At 39.2% G+C, this 18,951-nt stretch overlaps 2 protein-coding genes across 3 annotated transcripts; one reads left to right on the top strand and one right to left on the bottom strand.

The window, feature by feature from the left end:
• The first annotated feature begins 6,228 nt into the window (after window positions 1–6,228).
• Window positions 6,229–18,832, top strand: gtf2e2 (general transcription factor IIE, polypeptide 2, beta). 2 transcript variants are annotated; one of them, XM_074630208.1, is made up of 8 exons: window positions 6,229–6,465; window positions 8,170–8,328; window positions 15,294–15,376; window positions 15,998–16,105; window positions 16,489–16,671; window positions 16,815–16,908; window positions 17,756–17,871; window positions 18,057–18,832. In XM_074630208.1, the coding sequence occupies exons 2-8, from the start codon at window positions 8,175–8,177 to the stop codon at window positions 18,171–18,173; spliced, it is 855 nt and encodes a 284-aa protein (XP_074486309.1). In that variant the 5' UTR covers window positions 6,229–6,465; window positions 8,170–8,174; the 3' UTR covers window positions 18,174–18,832. The 2 variants fall into 2 exon arrangements, with proteins under 2 accessions (XP_074486309.1, XP_074486308.1); XM_074630207.1 differs by having other exon boundaries at window positions 8,166–8,328.
• smim18 (small integral membrane protein 18) lies at window positions 9,371–13,943 on the bottom strand. The gene is made up of 2 exons (XM_074630211.1): window positions 13,721–13,943; window positions 9,371–11,598 (listed from the first exon to the last, which is right to left on the bottom strand). Exon 2 carries the CDS (start codon window positions 11,591–11,593, stop codon window positions 11,279–11,281), a length of 315 nt encoding a protein of 104 aa, XP_074486312.1. The 5' UTR covers window positions 11,594–11,598; window positions 13,721–13,943; the 3' UTR covers window positions 9,371–11,278.
• Window positions 18,833–18,951: the final 119 nt, after the last annotated feature.

The raw sequence follows: 18,951 nt of genomic DNA, 5'->3' as shown, positions 1-18,951 counted from the left end.
ACTTTATTCTAATTGGTCAATTACCGCGTTCTACGGTCTGTTATTTCTTTATAGCAGACTGTTGCTATGTATAACAGACCGTTGTTATGGACGCAGTTCTGATCTCGGACTCTGGATGACCATTTTTGTGTCAAATTATTGATTTCTTAAGTAAGTAGCCGTGTAATACGCTGGATAATGTACAGCGAGCGGGTTGTTGTTGCGAAATAAACCCCTTCAGGGCAATCCGCTTTGACCTTCCACCCAGACACGAAGTGGAGGGGTCCTGCAGCATCACCCTATTGGGGTTTATTTTGCAACAATGACCAACTCGCTGTACATTATGCCTTACATAACTATGTGTTAATTAGTGTATAATCCCATGAAACTAAGAATCGTTGTGTTTTCGTTAGCTTAATGAGCCCTTCATATCTGGAGCAGGTTCACGGAGTCCGCCATGTTTCTACAGTAACTCAGAACGGACAAAACAATCACTGGCTCTAGAGAGAGCATTTCGAGTTCTTTCGTGAGTTTCGTGGCCACCGCAGGTTCTCCTACATGCATGAAAGGGAAGGGTGAGGGGAGGGAAGGGGTATTCATTTGGTTGCAATCTGCAACCTCACCACTAGATGCCACTACATCTTACACACTGTTCCTATAAGGAATCACATACTGATATACTTTGGCTTCTTATTTCCCAGTTACTAATTATCTAGTCTTACTCGCCAGATGTAGACTGTGGGTATAAGTCTGCCGTTGGCCGCGTATCTCCTCCCCTTCCGCAATCTATTTTGCAAGGGCACCGCTGCTGCATCCTATGCTTAGCACCGCACCAAGACGATTATGATTGGTTTAAAGAAATACAAACAAGCAAAAGCATTTTTTCCCCCTGTACCACAATGATAATGGGTGTAGCCAGAACTTTCTTTAGCGATGACACAGCCCTGTGGAGATGGGTCTGGCTACGCAAGACTACTAATTAGCTGATGTGCAGATTAATACGGGTACAGTTGACATTTTGAGTTCCACAACAATCCTGCTTAAGTTATATATCTCATGTGTAAAGCAATTCATTATTCTTCAAATAGGCTAGTTGTCCCATGGGGGGGTCAGTGATTGGCAACCCCTTGGCGGCGCAAATAAATAAATAGTTTTCTGCAATATTAGTTATCTGAGGACGGAGCAAACACACCAGAGGTCATACTGATTTATTTATTTTTTATATCGACATCTCAGGCTTTTGATACCGAGGCACAGAAACAGAGCGAAAATACATGATAAGATGAGTCTAGACCAGAATATCCAACTAATGTGCACAAATATGCACAAACGCTCCTATTCAAATTTTCATATCCCTATGGAGTTGCTAATAATACACTATGTGCTACAGTGTGTTGTGAAGTGTAAAAAAAAACTCTGGCAAGGCTTTTAAAACTGAGAATACAATACACATCAAAAGTAATCAGAGAGCTGTTGCGCCCTGCTTACTTTACAGGCTAACATCCTTATAACAAATACATGAGGGATAACCAGACCGCATACAGTCTGAACAAAGGAAAGCAAACTCACTTTCAATTTTGGGCCATTCTCTCTCACCGTGTGGCTTGTTCAGTGAGTATGTACAGTATCTGTGTATGTGTGTGTATTAACGGATAATTAATACAAATAGTGAAATTGTTAGCTTTTCACCAATTTTCTATTTGATTTGTTATTTTACCCATTTCTGAATCACACACCATACTTCATAGCTAGGGTTGTGTGTTCATATAGATCTGCAGACTGCTGAACAAAAGGTGAGATGTGCAAGTGAGTCATATCATTTCCAGAATGATTATATTGAATGTATCTGTAAAAGTGTCCTTCAGATTTCTTTAACAGTTCTGACAATCATTTCCTCAATGAGCTTTTTACTATGAGTAATTAGGTCATTTTTATTTTCTGCTAAGTTGTGGTTATTTCACATTTATTTCTGTCTTTTTCTCAGTGGTTTGAAATAGGTAGGAAATGATGTCTCATACTTCCTTGTTCCAATCAGGATGTAGTCATTTAAATCACTTAATCAGTTTAATTAGAATCTGATTGGGTTGAATCTGGTTTAGTCATTGTCAAATCAATTCTGATCACCACACAGTTTAAGCAGATTAGCTGAGTTTTTGAATGTTAAACAAGAGAAATACTTAAAGGGGACCTATTATGCGTTGCGCTTTTTCCCTTTCCTTAAGTATGTTATATAGTTTTCTGTGCATGTAAAAGGTATGCAAAGATACAAAGCCCAAAGTCCACAGCAAAAGAAGTTACTCTCCCACACAGAAACACTGCTCTTGAACTGCCTGAAACGCCTCACTTGAAGTCCTGCCTGTTCAACTGTGATGTCACTAAGTAACACATTAGCATATAACCTGCCAAGCGGGTAGTTTGGCACGCCCTCAAACAAAGCTGGTTAGTGCGGAACTGGAACGAAGTCCGAAGAGTTTGGTTTGGTTGACCAATCACAACAGAGCAGGCCCTCTGACCAATCAGAGCAGACTGGGCTTTTCGGGTTCAAACAGGGCGTTTCAGACAGAGGATGAAAAAAGGTGCTGAAACACAGCCGCTATGAGAAAAATAAAGCCTTCTTTTAACATTAAAGCATGTTAACATGTTCTAGTAGAAACCCAAAATACAAGTATGCACCTGAAAATAAGCATAATAGGTCCTCTTTAAACGTTGAAGCCAAGTTTCCAGTGGCTTTAATGTGACAGCAGACCAAATGTGACAGTCCGACTCAGAAATACTATGGAACAAAAGTTCGATCACCTCACAAAGCAATTGAATTCACAAAAAAAACAAAAAAACACTATGTTCAAACCAATCACACCAAATGTGAAATGCTTCTTTTATGTTAATATCTAAGGAGCTTTCACAATGAAACAAGCTTCTGCATAATGCTTGAATAACATAAGGCAGCATCTTTTATGTTAAATCCCTTGCCAATTAATCAGTGCGTGACAGCTTATGCATGTGCAGGACTTGAGAACTAATTTGGGAAAAATGCCCTTTATTCCCCTCGTACAGTTTGAGCTGAACGCTACGGTCCAGCTCTGTATCTTATATTCCACGCTCTGCTGCTCCTGGGTGCTTAGCTCTCTATTTGCTTTGGTGGCCTGGTTATACTGCGGCCTTATCTCACCTCTCCTCTCACTTGATTACCCAGTGGCGGGGGTTGCCATCCCTCTTCAGTCAGCAAAGCCCAGCTTCAGTTGGATGAACTGATGTACTCAGTTTCATAACAACCGTCTCTGTAGTGCGGATATGATGGCCTTTTTAAACTTTCACCAGCTCCAGCCTCCCATATGGCACATCTTTGGATGCAGTGAGTAGTGACAAGTAGGGCTGAATCATATTTATTGATCAATGTGCAGAATAGATTATAGCCTCAGCTGCGGCCAAAGTTGCACTATAGGCACATAATAATAGTCAATTCCTTTAGGGGGAGGATTTTTTTCTTTGAAATGATGCCAGAGGACGAGTGCTGTAAGGGCCTCACATCTAAACTCTATACATTAAACCCCGGAAGAAAGCCACAGCATTCCTTCTAACGCAGTGGATGCCACGGTTTTCATCACTGCAATATCTCACACAATCAAACTGCAGATATCATGTTAGTACTTTATTTGAACAAACACTTATCTCTTATTGCACTTTATTTGGTGTACTTTAGATGTTTTATTTTTGTCTTGATGCTTTTATGTTTTTTTCTAATGTTTTGTACTCTGGTCCTGATGAAACATAATTTCATTTTAACAGTATTTCTAACAGTTGAAACAACAAATAAACAAAAAGCTGAACCTTGGGCTTGTTTGTGAAGTTGTTTCACCAGTTTGTTTGTGCTATGTAGAGAATATTACTGACCAGGCAGTTGTCATCTGAGTTTGATAAATGTAGCAGCACATCAATACTCAATTTGTTCCTTTCTTTCTTTGTTGCCTTGTTCCTGAAAGTAGGCTATGTCCGTCACATGTTTTTCTCTCTCATCGCCCTGCATTGAAAAAAAAGGCATTTGTGTTGAGCTTAGAAATACAGTATTTGTTTATTGTCATCTTGAGAGTCAGAATAAATAGCCCCTCTCCATACTACTACTCCATACTTAAAAAAATATCCACTTTTAGTCAGTCAAATCTGTTTTTGTGGAAGTACAAAACTGGGTTGAATACCATTATCCCTGGAAGCCAGTGATGATTTACTGTAAAACTGTTGCATGTGTGCGTGTCTATGTGAGGGAGAGCACAAACAAACCAGTAAGAGGCGCCCTTGTGCCATTTACTTCCTGGAAATAACCATTATTTGTCAGGGTTTGTGGATGCTTTCAAATTCATGTACAAGACTCTGGTCACAAGTCAAGAGGTGTAATAATCAACACATGAAACTGTACTGAGCTCCTTCAAAATCTGCCCCTCTTTTATAATATCTTCTTTCCTCAGCGGTTCTTACCATTACTATTCATTTTAATTCAATTTGTGAAGTATATCTCTTCATATTTTTTTATATATTTTCCAATAATTGCTTTTCTTTTGTTGTACTATACTTGTGTAATATAGTTCCGCATACCATTTGTTGTCTTTTTTTGTTGTTGAATATTTTTTTTCATTAGACTTCATTTTAGATTTGAAAACAAAACATATAAAAGAAATAAAGGAATAAATACAAAAAATAATAATAACACAAAACATGCCAGGGATTAATATAAATGATATAATAGTAACTTAAGTAAAAACATTAAAATGGGAGCACAAACTCATCGTTTTACTAGCCTTTTTGTTTTTTGCAGAGGATATACTGTAGTCTTAATATATAGTTCCATTTATTTATTTAAAATTAGGTTTAACTCTTGCAAATTTACATTTATGAATATACATGATAATGACCTTAAAAACCTTAAAAAAACAAAAAAATAATTTTCCAGTAGAAGTTCAAAGTCACAGATAATAATTTTCAAGATAAATCTACAAATTACTTGCCACAGTTTATGGATGTCTGTACATTTCCAGAACAGATAGACAATAGTTTAAGTGGTGTTGTTGAATATATATATATATTTTTTTTTTTTTTATTTCAAAATGGCAGTATACATAGTAACAGCAGAAAACATTAAAAACATTTACATACAGAAGAAGCATAGCGAAAACATAAACAAAGAGCTGTGCCAAACATAAAAGGACAACAGAAATTAAACAAAACCAACATAAAAAAAGACAACGCGAGAGTATGACAATAATTTCACTTAAAAACTTTAAAGATATTGCATACATTCATTGCTTTTTTGTTTTGTGAGGAAGAAATTGTTGACAGATATAAATCCATTTCTTTCATAAATACAAAGAAATTAGGCTTTTTTGGGGGGTAAATTTACACTTGCGAATGTGGAACTTTGCGAGAATTAAAATTAAATTAATAAGAAAAAAATGCATTACTGTCTTTATCACTGTAATCATAGAAACCAAATATAATATTTCTATAGTACAGTGCAAAATCTGAGAAAATGTTAACAAGTATAAAATTATTGACATCTTTCCACATTCACATTTACAGGACCAGAATAAATGAGAGCAAGTTTCAGGATGTGATTCGCAGAAGGAACAATTTACATCTATGTCACTCTTTAACTTTTCTAAGAAATGTTTCACTGGATATTGTTGTTTTATATCATGTTTATTTTTATTTTTATTTTTGATTATATTTTTATTTTTGTTTATAGCTTATTTTGTATATTGTATATTCTTAAAATTTCAATTTTTTTATTTTATTTTATTCTAACGTTTTTATTTATTCTTTTGTTATTATACTGTTTGACTTGCACCAACATAACCAAAGCAAATTCCTAGTGTAAATCTCTTACACCTGGCAATAAACACAATTCTGATTCTGATTCTGATTCTTCTTGTTGAATATTTTTTTATTTTATTTTTATTTATTTTTTTATTTTTTCTAAATTACAGTATACATAGTAACAGCAGAAAACATTAAACACTTTTACATACAAAAGAAGCATAGCGAAAACATAAACAAAGAAATTGAAACAAAACCAACATAAAAAATAAAAAAAACATTCTTCTTTTTATTATTAATAATAATAAAAAGAAGACCACACAAGAGTATGACAATAATTTCACTTAAAAACTTTAGAGATATTGCATACACTCATTGTTTTCATTGCTTTTATTGTTGTTGAATATTATCACAGACGTATTATACGTGATGACGTCGTGACCAAGTATCCGCTGTCGATGTCCGACAAATCGAACAAGAAACGGAAGTGAAGCATGAGAGGAAAGAGAAGAGATGTTTTGTGTCTGAAGTTAGTCCGCTAATGTTCACTAGTACTATCATAGAAGAAGGACGTTAAAGCGGTGAACAGCCGAAGGAAGCATTAACCTTTCTGTTCGTGATTAGACATTAGTCCTCCTGGACTAAACCTTCACTTTCTCTCCGAGAGGAACAAAGTGTCAGGTAAGCTAACGATGCTAACTAACAACACTCAGCTGTTTGTTTACCTTTATGTTGTTATCCAATAAAACCCACAAATATCAGCCCAATTGATGAAGTAACATTAGAAAACGTTAGTTAATGACTATTGTGTGGTTTCACGTTATCACAATGAAGTAACACCGACAGAAACATGTCGACTAACTAACTTAGTTACCGTTACTAGGTAACTAATGCTAACTCAACTAGCCGGTAACCTAACGTTCATTCAGGCTGTTTCCTCTCTGACGCCAGAATAACTTGGTGCAAGAGCGTTTATCATTCGTGTTCATGCAATATGTACATGTCGTCACAGTTTATTCGCTGTTTGCAGGGATCAGATACAGCTGTGGTGCAAAAGGTAGAGTTCAACTTGACGCCCAATATGCTTTATATTGGTTCCAGTCAAGGATGTATTTACAAAAGGGCTAAACAGGCAAATGCCTGCCAAGCAGCTCCTGACCTCTGGGGCCCTTAAAAGGCCTAGGTTAGTTCATTGATTGTCAAGTGAGTCCTGTCTTGTAGAGAAAAATCCAGACCTTTTATTATTTTTGTTTATATTGTGCTCAGATGGTGCATATTCCTAGATATTGTCAGATAGATCTGACAATATCACATCTTTCAAATCCCTCCTCAAAACCCACCTGTTTAAACTGGCCTACTCTCTCTAGAACTCATCATCACCCATCCTATGTGTCTGTACAAATATGTCTCTGTCATGTCCTGTTGTTTTTAGATTGTTTTATCTGTCAATGTTTTAACTGATTTTTGTAAGGTGTCCTTGGGTGTCCAGAAAGGCGCCACTAAATAAAATTTATTATTATTATTATTATTATTATACGTGTGTCTCAAATCAAATTACCAAATAACATCATAGGTCAAATCCTGGGGCCAGGTTACTGTGACACCAGGTTAGGAGTACTGGTTGGTCTCAGACTCTGTGCGGAAATAATGAAGCTTGCTTGTGTAACGTTAGTCTGCTGCATGCACTGTTCTTTATGGGGACCTGTAGGCAGGGTCTGAACTTAACCTTTTTCCTCACCTACCACTGTGGCAGGTGTACTAAACATTTCTACCGGCCATTCATGTTTTTTGTCTGCCACTTCTGAAATCTAGGTAGAACTCTATAAAATTGTAAATACTGAGTCAGTGGTACCAGACCGTAGGTTTTGGGAATAAGACATGTAACCCTAATCCTTGACTACATTTAATTTAGGCTTTAGAATTGCTTTTTAAAAATATTATATCTCAATATAAGGAAAACCTGTCTGCCATGGTGGCAGGTGACCTGACATTTTTACCTACCAAAACCACCATTTACCCTGTTATTTGGCAGGTGGCAGGTGGCAGGTGGCAGGTGGCCGGTGCTAATTCCATTCCCTGCTTGTAGGTGACAGAGAACATATACAATGCACAGAGGGTGGAGGTGATGGTGTTAATTGGGGTCTCAGTAGCACATTTTACCCCAAAGCTTCCAAACCGTTTAATCCAGCTATGGTCACAGAGCGATGCCTGTTTTCGTACTGATATGAAAACAGTTTTCGATTGCCTCATTACATGGTGAAAAGTATCCTCTACGGTTAGTTGGGTGGGGTGTTGGGAGAGAGACAGTCATTTCGGATGGATCACCTGCTTTATTTTATCTTTTTAAAATAATTTCTGTTTTTGATATGTTTTGTGCCCAGTCAGCCAGGATGGATCCGGCTCTACTGAGGGAGAGGGAGCTGTTCAAGAAAAGAGCTTTGTCCACTCCAGCTGTAGAGAAGAGACAGGCTGCCTCTGACTCACACAAGAAGAAGAAGGCCAGAGTTGACAAGGAGAGCTCCTCTGGGTCCAAACACGGCGCTGGTAAGTGAAGAAGACTTTTTAAAGAATTATTCCCTAACATGTTAAACCGTTACAATGAATGGCTTCTTCCTGGTGTTGTAAGTGGGTTGTGTAAGGATGGAAGCCGTAGTGCCACTGACATGCAGCATCATTGAAACGTATGATTTGGTGCCCATCACAGTGCTTGTAAGAATCAGTAGAGATGCACCAATCAACATTTTTAGAGCTAATACAGATTTACTCTAACATCATTACAATACCCGTCTTAATGGTTGTAATTGTCATATACATGTACATGAAATTTGACGCTTGACGTAAGTCTTTATCGTCAGTTTCATCATTTTGACCTTCTAAATTATCAAAGAATAATACATTAATATATTACAAATCAGTCACTCTTTTGGTTTGAAGAATCACAGATGTGTATGTATGTAAACAGAGTAAGAAAACATGTACTGCGGTCACCGCTCTACTACTTTGCGGTCGAGTGTGGATGGACAGATGTGGCATCTCCAGCGTTTTTGGGGGAGTTCCTCAGTTGAAGTGATTCTGTTTCTGGAAAAAAACAAAGGCTTTTTGAGCACCCATCAGCTTTTGGAAGTCGTGGCACCTCTTTCCTTTTCTCCAGCATGACCACAAAAAGCTGAAGGCTACACTTGTAAGATCTTCTGGCTTCCCAAGTTGGAAATTTGGCCAGGAAAACTACTTGCATGTTTATAGCAGTAAGTTCTAGGCAGTTGAGGTAGCTATAAGGTTCCCTCATCAGTCCTAACTTCTCTTGTTGGGACCACTACTTGGACGGTATCTTGACCGTTGTCCCATTCAGAGCTCATTTCGTCTGAGCTAGCTTTGTCATTCTCATGCTCCAGTTCTGTTTTAAATGATCTGATTCATAAATGGCACAAAAACAAATTCCTCATCATCAGTAGCCTCAGGTACATCTTCATCTCCAGGGCTGCTGTTATCAAAACTCTCCGATATCAAAGAAAATGCTGCTCTGCACTATACCTGACACCCAGCTGCTGCACCGTTGTGTTACTGAGACATTAAGCAAACTTCGTCGTCATTGTGTCTGTGTTTATTCATAGTTAACAGTGAGACAGCAGTGCCATCATGAGGCCAAACAGGCTAAACACAACATTACCTGCTATCACTTGCATCCAGTATACCGTGAATAAAAAAATGTAACACTTAGACTCTTACATACCTCAGGTCTCTAGAGACCCTAAACACAAAAATGATGCTTTAAATATCAAAAAACATTTTAGACACTTTGACGCCAGAACATCATTAGAAACAAATAGTTTGAGGAATATCAGGGAGTTGAGAGTTTAATGGAATTAAATGAATGAATTAGACAGGGTGTAATCTAGTCTTAGGTCGCTAAAGACCCGAGGTATGCATTTAAGAGTTAATTAGAGCGAAAGCTGCAGTGTGATCACCGTCGTGTTCAACACACACCCACACATACATACAAGTAAATACAGAAATAAAAACTGTGCTTGTCTGATAAACGCCCACACTAGAATGAGTACGTAACTCTGAATTGAACAATGTCATGTTTGTGGCCAAGATAAACTGCATTTGACCTGATCTATGTCTACTGGAGAGGCACAGCCAGGTAGACACACCCCAGTGTCGGTAGTCAGTAAGTACTGTACTTTGAGAATCTGAAGGCTCGGTTGAACCGCTTGAAAATGTTAAGTGAAAGTCTGCAAAATATCAGCAACAATAAAACACGTCTTCTTATTTCGTACATCACCCAGCACTACAATTAAGGCCAGGCTAGACTCTGCCCTGGACCACTTCATGTTTCCCTTTCCTCTTCCCTTTATATGTTTATATGTTCTCTTAGCAGCAGAAAGGAAGGCTGGTACATAATTCAGTGACAATTTATTAGTCATTTTGTGGTTAGGCCTATGAGATCAATCATACATTGTGCCCAAGATGACATGATAAATTACATCACCGTGTCATGAGATCATTTTGCAATGCTAAATACGTTGACAACACTCGCATACAATTTGCTAAAGAACAGAGAAACACAGGCTTTATTCAAAGCAACAATGTTGTCCAACTAAGCTTGATCATTTGTGTGTTGTTCATCGGGTTCTGTTGGGAAAACTAGGATGTTGAAGTTGTTAGATTTGGACAGCGTTTTCTAGAGATGTTCCGATACCATTTTTTCCTTCCCGATACTGATTCCGATACCTGAACTTACATACATACATATTGCCATTTTACTTGTTGGATTTTCCACTATTTTGCCAAATGCCTGACATTTTCCTCACTCTGACTACCCATTTCAGGTTAAACAAGTGATTTTTTTTCTGGGTTAATAAATTATGGTATCGGATCGGTGCATAGACTGGCGTACTCGCCGATACTGTATTTTGGCCAGTATCTGGACACATTTTCGATACTGGTATCAGTATCGGAACAGCTCTAGCGTTTTCTGTCTGTAAACAACATTTTACTATATCTCATAGAAGCTCATTTGCATTTGCAGCCAGCTCACAGGTACGTGCAGTACTCACAGGGCAGATGTCATTGAACAGGAATACTTGTTTTATAAACTAGCAGATATAAGTGTTTTTATGTTATCATGGCCACACTATCTCTAGCACTATTATTAAGAGACTACTCGGTGCTCTCTCTTTCTTCTGGTAGTGTTTCTGGTGTAAAATATGGCTTTCAGGGTGCACCCTGTGTGTTAAGTGGTAGTGAATGTAGAAAGGTGAAGATTTCCTCCTAACTGAAATGAAAAGCTAATTAGACTCACCCCAAATCAGTAACAAACTGCCCCTTCCTTATCTGATCTCTTCCCTCCTGTGAGCAATTGAACCACTATTGGGCACTTATATTAGAAGTTCTTTTCTCAGGGCATCGGGGTCAACCGCTGTGGCATTGCCCAGTTCACAACTGAAACCCGAATTCCTACTCTTCCTCATCTTCATCTTCCTCGCCGCCCCTATACCACTTCAGTGCGTGATTCCGGCTCCTTGCAGATGCTGGTCATGAGCTTGCCGCAGCTCCCCGGCCCCTCCTCCTGTAGCTGGTGATGTGTCTTCCCTTTGGCACAGCAGCCACAGTCCAGTAGCTCATAGAGCACGGCCAAGGCAGCCAGAGACACGACAGTGAGGATGAAGAGCAGAAGGATGATGAAGCAGGCCACATTCCAGCCGTCATGGAAAGGGTAGACCTCCTGGACCTGCATGGAGACGCGGGGGACAGGCCCCGCCTCTGGGTGCCACGGGAGATTACTCGTGGAAGTGATGTTGGCCATGATTTCTGGTTCAAGGCAACACAAACAGGGAGAAAGACAGATTGTTAATGCCTGTGACAGTGTTTGGTTCTGGGTTTTCGCTGCGAGGTGCTGACCACAGTAGGGAGAACAAATTAGAGAAAAATGGTTTCCATGGTGAGAGAATGATTAAAAAATGAAAGTAGTAGAGGAATGTCTTAAAAAAACATCTCTACAGATCATGTGCCTGAATTTCATTTTCATTTTTTTACACAGCTAATGTACTATTTGACAGGGACATAGTCTCACTAGAGAAATAATCGTCAGTTAAATGAGAAGACAATGTGTTATTAGAGCAAAAGGTTATATTGCAAAAGAGCATAAACCCCACTGAGGCCATCTGCTCAGAACCAAAATAGACTTAAAAAGCCTGGTAGAAAAGGTTTGGCTGCACAGGGAAATGTGGCATCTACGCTCTTCAGCCATAACACCTTACAAAAAAAATGTTGCAGTTAAGGAACTGCAATGTAGTAATGAAGTTAAAAGATGTTCCGTAATATGCACGTTGTCGGGCCATTTGTCTTTCCTCAGCTATCCTTTCACATTTACAGCCAAAGCCGACCATTTAAAAATCCTCAGCGTGCCAGTATCTCTGCCCATACACACTCACACGTGTGCACATTCTGTACATGCTCTAAAAAACACATATGCACACACATACGTGCACTTTTTTTTTTTTTTACATCCCATACTGAGGCTAAGGCAGCTGACCCAGATTACTTGAGTGAACCACATAAATGAGTTGAGGAAGAGGGGCCATAAGTGCTTCTCTTTACACTAGGCAAACCCCATGAGGTTACTTTTTTTTGTATTTCTTCCATGATCTTATAATGCTACAGGGCTTACTGTGCGTAAAAACACGCTTTCATGTATGAAGGATTGGTTTGTAAGTGTCTTAGAGTGCGACCTGTGAGTGTGTATTGTAGTGCCCTTACAGAGACCGATGAACGCTCCTTGTGTGATGGTGACTTGCTTTTCCGTGTTACTTGACACTAATTTGATGGAACCTGTTGTTGTTGTTGTTGTCTAGGCTTCGGTTGTCTCAAGAGATTTTCGACTCAGGAAATTACCCAAGTGCCAGAATACTTTGTAAAATAATGACTATCACGCTGTCACACACAGTTAACTACATCTGTCGACAGATGTACAGAAAGTGTTTTCAATCTCAGTCGATGCAACTTAACTCCCTCTTTAGCATCCTCTTATCGCAGACCCAGCTCATAATATCAACTTCACTTCATTGCCATGACAACAACCTCTTTTTACCAATTTGTCTCGCCTGGTATCCCCCCCCCCCCGTCCCCCCCGTCCCCTTCCAAATGGTCCCTCTGCTCCTTTCTATTGTCAGAGCAGTCACATACACAATGACAGATTGGCTCCTTAAAGCATCTGCTATCTCACCCCACCCCAAGCACCCCGGCTCTTAAGGTGTTGTAGTGATCACATAGTGCTCTCTGACTACACAACGGCTGCCTCTCACTAAACACACACACACGCACACACACACACGCACACACACACCAAACACACTTATGCACTCCTAATGCCCCAGGCTGGCTCCTCACAGCTGTCGGTCCCTCATTGATTTGTCTTAAGAGCTGCAGTTTGCACCGAGTCATGCATCTCCACCAACACAGACAGGATGTATATGAGTACCCATACAGACACACACACACAGAGTTTCTGATGTTTGGTATTCTAGTAGGAAGCGTGCAGACGAACATCCATGTTTATTTAATCCATTGCGTGCTTGCTCAGTCTTGGCCTAAATATTACAAGTGTCCCCTAAAGCTCTTAGCCTAGTTATTGTCATTTTCCATACATAGTTGTTAGATATGGTGATTTGCATTTTTTTTTTATTTCTCTACTGCAGAAGGAATAAATAGATGTGCTGCATTTAAAAAAAAAAAAAAAAAAAATAATTATGATTTACCCTGTGAATGCTGGATTACACTCCAAAAAAAACCTTATAGTCATCATAGCTCCACAGTGAGAGCAAGAACAGCCTGTAGCTTACGTTCATACTGTGGATTGTTATGATCTGTTGATGTCAAACACGCACTCATTATTCTGATGATGCCATTCTGGAAAAAAAATCTGCAGACTCACCTGTGTCTGTCTGGCTCAGTCTTTAGAAGATGCAAGTGAACAGATGCACTCTCCTCCTGTCTTTGGTGCTCCACCTATCGCTCTGTCTTCCACTCTCTCCCTCCTCCGCGTTCACTCCTCGACCTGTTTTCCTCCTCGGCACTCTCGCGCACTTTTTTCTAGCAGCCGTCGCTCGTGCACTCGCTCGCTCCCTACCGCCACTCCTTGCAGCTCTGCATGTCTCAGCCGAACGGCACAGGGCTTTCTCTCCATCATTGGCTCTTTTCTCTTAGCCCTGCCTCTGCACCATTCGTTAACCGGTCTGTCACATTTTCAGGGTCCTGCCCACAGTGCAGCTCACAGCAGCAGAAGCTCCCTCCCACACCGTGAATCATTCATGAGGCAGTGTTTGTTTTCAGCTCTGATTGGCGAGTGCTGAGTCCAGACCTCAGACGGTCTCAAGGGGGGGAGCAGCATTGTTGGACCAGCTGGCCGGACTTCAAATCATTCTTATCAGATTACTCTTATTATACTACTCCAGCAGGTGTTTTAGGATATTTTTGTTACATTAAAGGATAAGGCTGGTGATATTCTACAGTTTCCTTATTGATAAATCGTTTCCCCCTTTGCCATAGAGCTCCATTGTTTTAGTTGTTTGTTCAAAACATCAATGAGCCACACTGTTGTGCTGGGTCACATGTTCCTTCGTCACCATGACCACATAAACATGATCACTCTAGCTTATTTTGAGCAGTGGGCAACTCCGGGTCTGAAAAGTGAAGCCAATGTGGAAGGGCCTTAAACTTGCATTCCTTCTAATAGCCAGCAGGGGGCGACTCCTCTGGTTGCAAAAAGAAGTCTGATTGTATAGAAGTCTATGAGAAAATGAGCCTACTTCTCACTTGATTTATTACCTCAGTAAACGTTGTAAACATGAGTTTATGGTCTCAATCGCTAGTTTCAAGTCTTCTTCAATACAGCATGATGTTCATTTCGTAGATTATGGTCCCATTTAGAGTCAAATAGACCATAAAGCAGGGTATGCTTTAGGGCGTGGCTACATTGTGATTGACAGGTTGCTATCACGGCGTTGTCTGGTCTTACAACTTTAACCCTTTAACCCTTTCACAGTGTGTTTTCAGTTCATGAAAGTTAATTATAGCATTTTGGTCACCTAAAATGTCATATTTAGCGTTCAGGTTGTACTTAGCTCCAGCCTCTCGTGACAAATTATATCTTCAGAAGGAACAAATAGGCCTCAGTCTGAGTGCCACAGATGCATTGTTGGTTTTAGTCTTTTCATGGGATTTGTTGACAATAAGAAATATGTAAAATAATGCATGCAATTAAAAGTGTACACTCAATAAATAAAGATTAGTGGCCTCATAGAAAATAACGTTATTGTTTTTTTTGTCTTATGATGGTTTTGACACAAACTGGTGTGCAAATCATGTCTATTGTTTTTTTTTAATATAATCAACAAATTGCTTTTCAAAGTAATCTGTGTCTTCTGTCTGTCCATATTGCATTTACTATAAATAATGTGACATTTAAATATTTTACCCTAAACATTTCTTTCTCTTCTTCTCCACAGAGTCTAGCAATGGCAACTTTAACATCAAGACGAGCTCTGGGTATAAGTTTGGCTGCCTAGCCAAGATAGTCAATTATATGAAGGTAAGCCTCCGCAGACATTTTGTCTATTAAAAGAGGAATTAGCAATGTAGTGGCAATTGTATTAATCTTTGAAGTTTTTGCCTCCGCAAATGAGCATTGTGTTTTAGTCTCATGGACATCGTTCAAGTTTATTTTCAAGCTCTCACTACAGCATCTACTTAGTTGCAAGATTTGAAGCTTGTTGTCATCTCGTTCAAAGCTCTTTTTTAAAAGCTTGACTTGTTGTCTGTTGTGTCAGCCCGGTGAGTCCGCCGCGTAACATTTGGTCCCCAGTCTTTCTTTTGGTACGATAACAGCTTGTTTATCATGCTGTGACACTGCAAAGAGTCATTCAGGCCCCGTCACACACTAGCTGCCTGACTCATCCCTCACTGCAGCAGAACTCACACTCAAGTTGACAGATTTTCTTTTTAATGTGTGCATTTTTTGTGCCATCTGTTGAATACACAGTTTTAAACTGTGTAAAATACCCCCGACAGCAAACTCACTGTAGACATTTGGCTGAAACCCTGTCAAAAGTATTTTTAAAAAAGCAAGAAGCAGGAATATTTTCTACTTTGTTGACTGTGTCTGTGTTTTCTTTATGTAAATCCGTGTGCTTTTCTGTCCTTAACTCTCAAGACGAGGCATCAGAATGGCGACACACACTGCCTGACTCTAGACGAGATTCTGGATGAGACCAAACTTCTTGACATCAGCATGAAACAGAAACAGTGGCTCATGACCGAGGTGTGTTTGTTTCTTATTATACTAGCTAATTTGTAACATCAGGAATATGCACGTCTTTGTCCTGCTGCACCATTTCACTGTTTTACAGCTGAAAATCATCTTAAAGTGTGCATGTTTCCAAAAGTGAACACAATATGTTATATGAAAGTAATAATAAGTAAGTAATTACGTAAGTATTTATCCTATTTTTAAACAGATTAAAGGTATACAAATGAATGGAATGGAATCCACTATCCACTATCTACTATACCACTATATACAGTATCTATATCCACTATACTAATCACTAAATTGTTTAAATACACACACACTCCCAGCTGGTCCACTACTTAACTAGAGACTTAAAACCTGACATCTACTCCTTCACTTTCTGACAATCTCAGGCCTTGGTCAACAACCCGAAAATTGACGTCCGGGACGGGACGTATGGTTTCAAGCCCAAGTACAACCTGAAGGACAAGAAGGCCTTACTGAGGCTGCTGGACAAACACGACCAACTGGGCCTGGGAGGAGTGCTGCTGGACGACGTGGAGGAGGGGCTGCCCAACTCAGCCAAGGCAATCAAGGTAACGCAAAAGACGCCATACACGTAAAGATGCCACCTATCGTATACTGTACATTGTGTTTATTAATGGATGATGAGTGAACACTGTGGAGACTAAACAATAAAGACATGCGAGCAGAAACATGAGCTCTCCTGTGTTCACAGGCTTTGGGGGATCAGATCATCTTTGTGACGAAACCAGATAAGAAGAAGATCCTATTCTACAACGACAAACACTGCCAGTTTGTGGTAGACGAAGGTGAGTTCAAGTCAGCTTTGTCAGTCAACTGTACTGTGGTTCTCGCTCTCTGTCTGTCTGTCATGGCTGTATTTCTGTCTGTTACTGACTCTATTTAAAGGAACAGTGTGTAACATTTAGGGTAATCTATTGGCAGAAATAATATTAATATGTATGTTTTCTTTAGTGTATAATAGCCTGAAAATAAGAATCGTTGTGTTTTTGTTACCTTAGAATGAGCCGTTTATATCTACATAGGGAACATAGACATAGTCCTCTTCATGGAGTCTGCCACGTTCCTACAGTTGCCCAGAACGGACAAACCAAACGCTGGCTCTAGATAGGGCCATTCGCGTTTTTATTTTTTTGCCTGCTGGAGGTTTTGAGAATAAATTAATTGTTTAAGTCGTCATACAAAAATACAAAACACCAAACATTGTCTCTTTAGCCTCTAACAAAGATTTGAGTTCAGATTTGCCTTTCTCCATTTCATATCATTTGTAAAATAAATATATTTTGTAAAAAAAAAAAATTGAAAGTTTGAACTGCTGGTCGGATAAAATAGGCATTTTTTCTACTTTAAGATTCGGTTAATCAAAAACACATATAAATGCAATCATTTGAAAATTGTCACGTTGATTGCACCTTACTTTAACATGTACATATTTGTCTTTGCACATATAATTATAGATCTATATCAAAATAATTTTCCAAGCTTACTTTCATATTCATTTTGTCCCATTTCATCCAGGCCTGCTCTTAGTTTGTTTTGGTATCTCATATGTTTGGTCAAAATCATGAAATAATTGGGTGTCCATCTGTTCAATCTGTGTATTTTCTGGATCGAAAACTTGTCTTTCAATTGTAGAATTCCAGAAATTGTGGAGGAGCGTTCCAGTTGATTCCATAGATGATGAGAAGATTGAAGAGTACCTGAAGAAACAAGGCATCTCCTCCATGCAAGAAACGGGACCAAAGAAAGTGGTCAGTGTCCTCTGGTCTCCCATCTGCTTGATTTTCATTCTAATTCCACAGATTTAAATATACTTTCCCCGATTTATTTCACTAGATATGAAGGTTTAAACATTTTAACACTGAATATTAACATCTGTATTTTGTTAATCAAGCATCTTAATCAGTGCCGATTGTGTTTTCTGTGCTCCCTGCAGTTACCGGTTCAAAAGAGGAAGAAGCAAGGGAACAGGAAGAGACATTTCAAGACCCACAACAACCATTTGGCTGGCGTACTGGAGGACTATTCAGAGGGTGTTCCTGTTAAGAAGTGAGATCGTTTCCCTCGCTGCTTCATGCCCTCAGAGGAGTGATGCAGAATCTGTAAATGAAACTGGCTGGAGATGGAGACCCTGGTCACACTACAATACAAAGACTTTTTCATGGCTGCCTGTTGTGTCAAAACTAGCTTATTTTCCTTTCTTTGCACTCCTCTCGGTGATCAGTGGTCTTGTATTACATGGAGTGAATAGCAACTGTGTTGTGGAATCCTTTTTATTTTGTTTATTGATCAGTGATAACTGGAGGACACTGGGGGAAAAGAGAGCCGAGACCATTTATGGACAATGAACGCCCTTACCAAAAGCACCATCCTGCAACCGTACTGTTAAAATGAGGTTGAAGTGGGTTAAATACTTTTTTTTCTTCATTTTATTTAGTATATATCGCAAAGAGGTGTGTGTGGGGAAGCTTTTATTTTAAAAGGGCAGCCGCCTTCCATCCTTTTAATAGGAATAGCAGAAGACAGGCTTGTGTTATGTTGTGCAGTGCATCACATTGAGGTCTCTCATCCAGCATGAAACATCTCGGACGTTACTTCTCGTGGAATTACAAAGTATTTAAATTCTCATCACTTTGCAGCACCATGCAGCATAGTTGTCAAAAATACTAAAAAAATGTTGAACTTATTTTAATAAATTACACTGTTACAAGATACTGCCTCATTGCTTCATTTACATGCACTGCAGTGACTATTAGATCAGTTAGTTGCCATTTAAAATTGAAGCATTGTATATAACATTCATATTGAGAATCAATGAAAATACTTAGAAT

This window comes from Sebastes fasciatus, chromosome 3 (assembly GCF_043250625.1).
Source record: "Sebastes fasciatus isolate fSebFas1 chromosome 3, fSebFas1.pri, whole genome shotgun sequence".
Taxonomy (NCBI): Eukaryota; Metazoa; Chordata; class Actinopteri; order Perciformes; family Sebastidae; genus Sebastes; species Sebastes fasciatus.
This window is presented reverse-complemented; position numbering and strand designations above follow the sequence as displayed.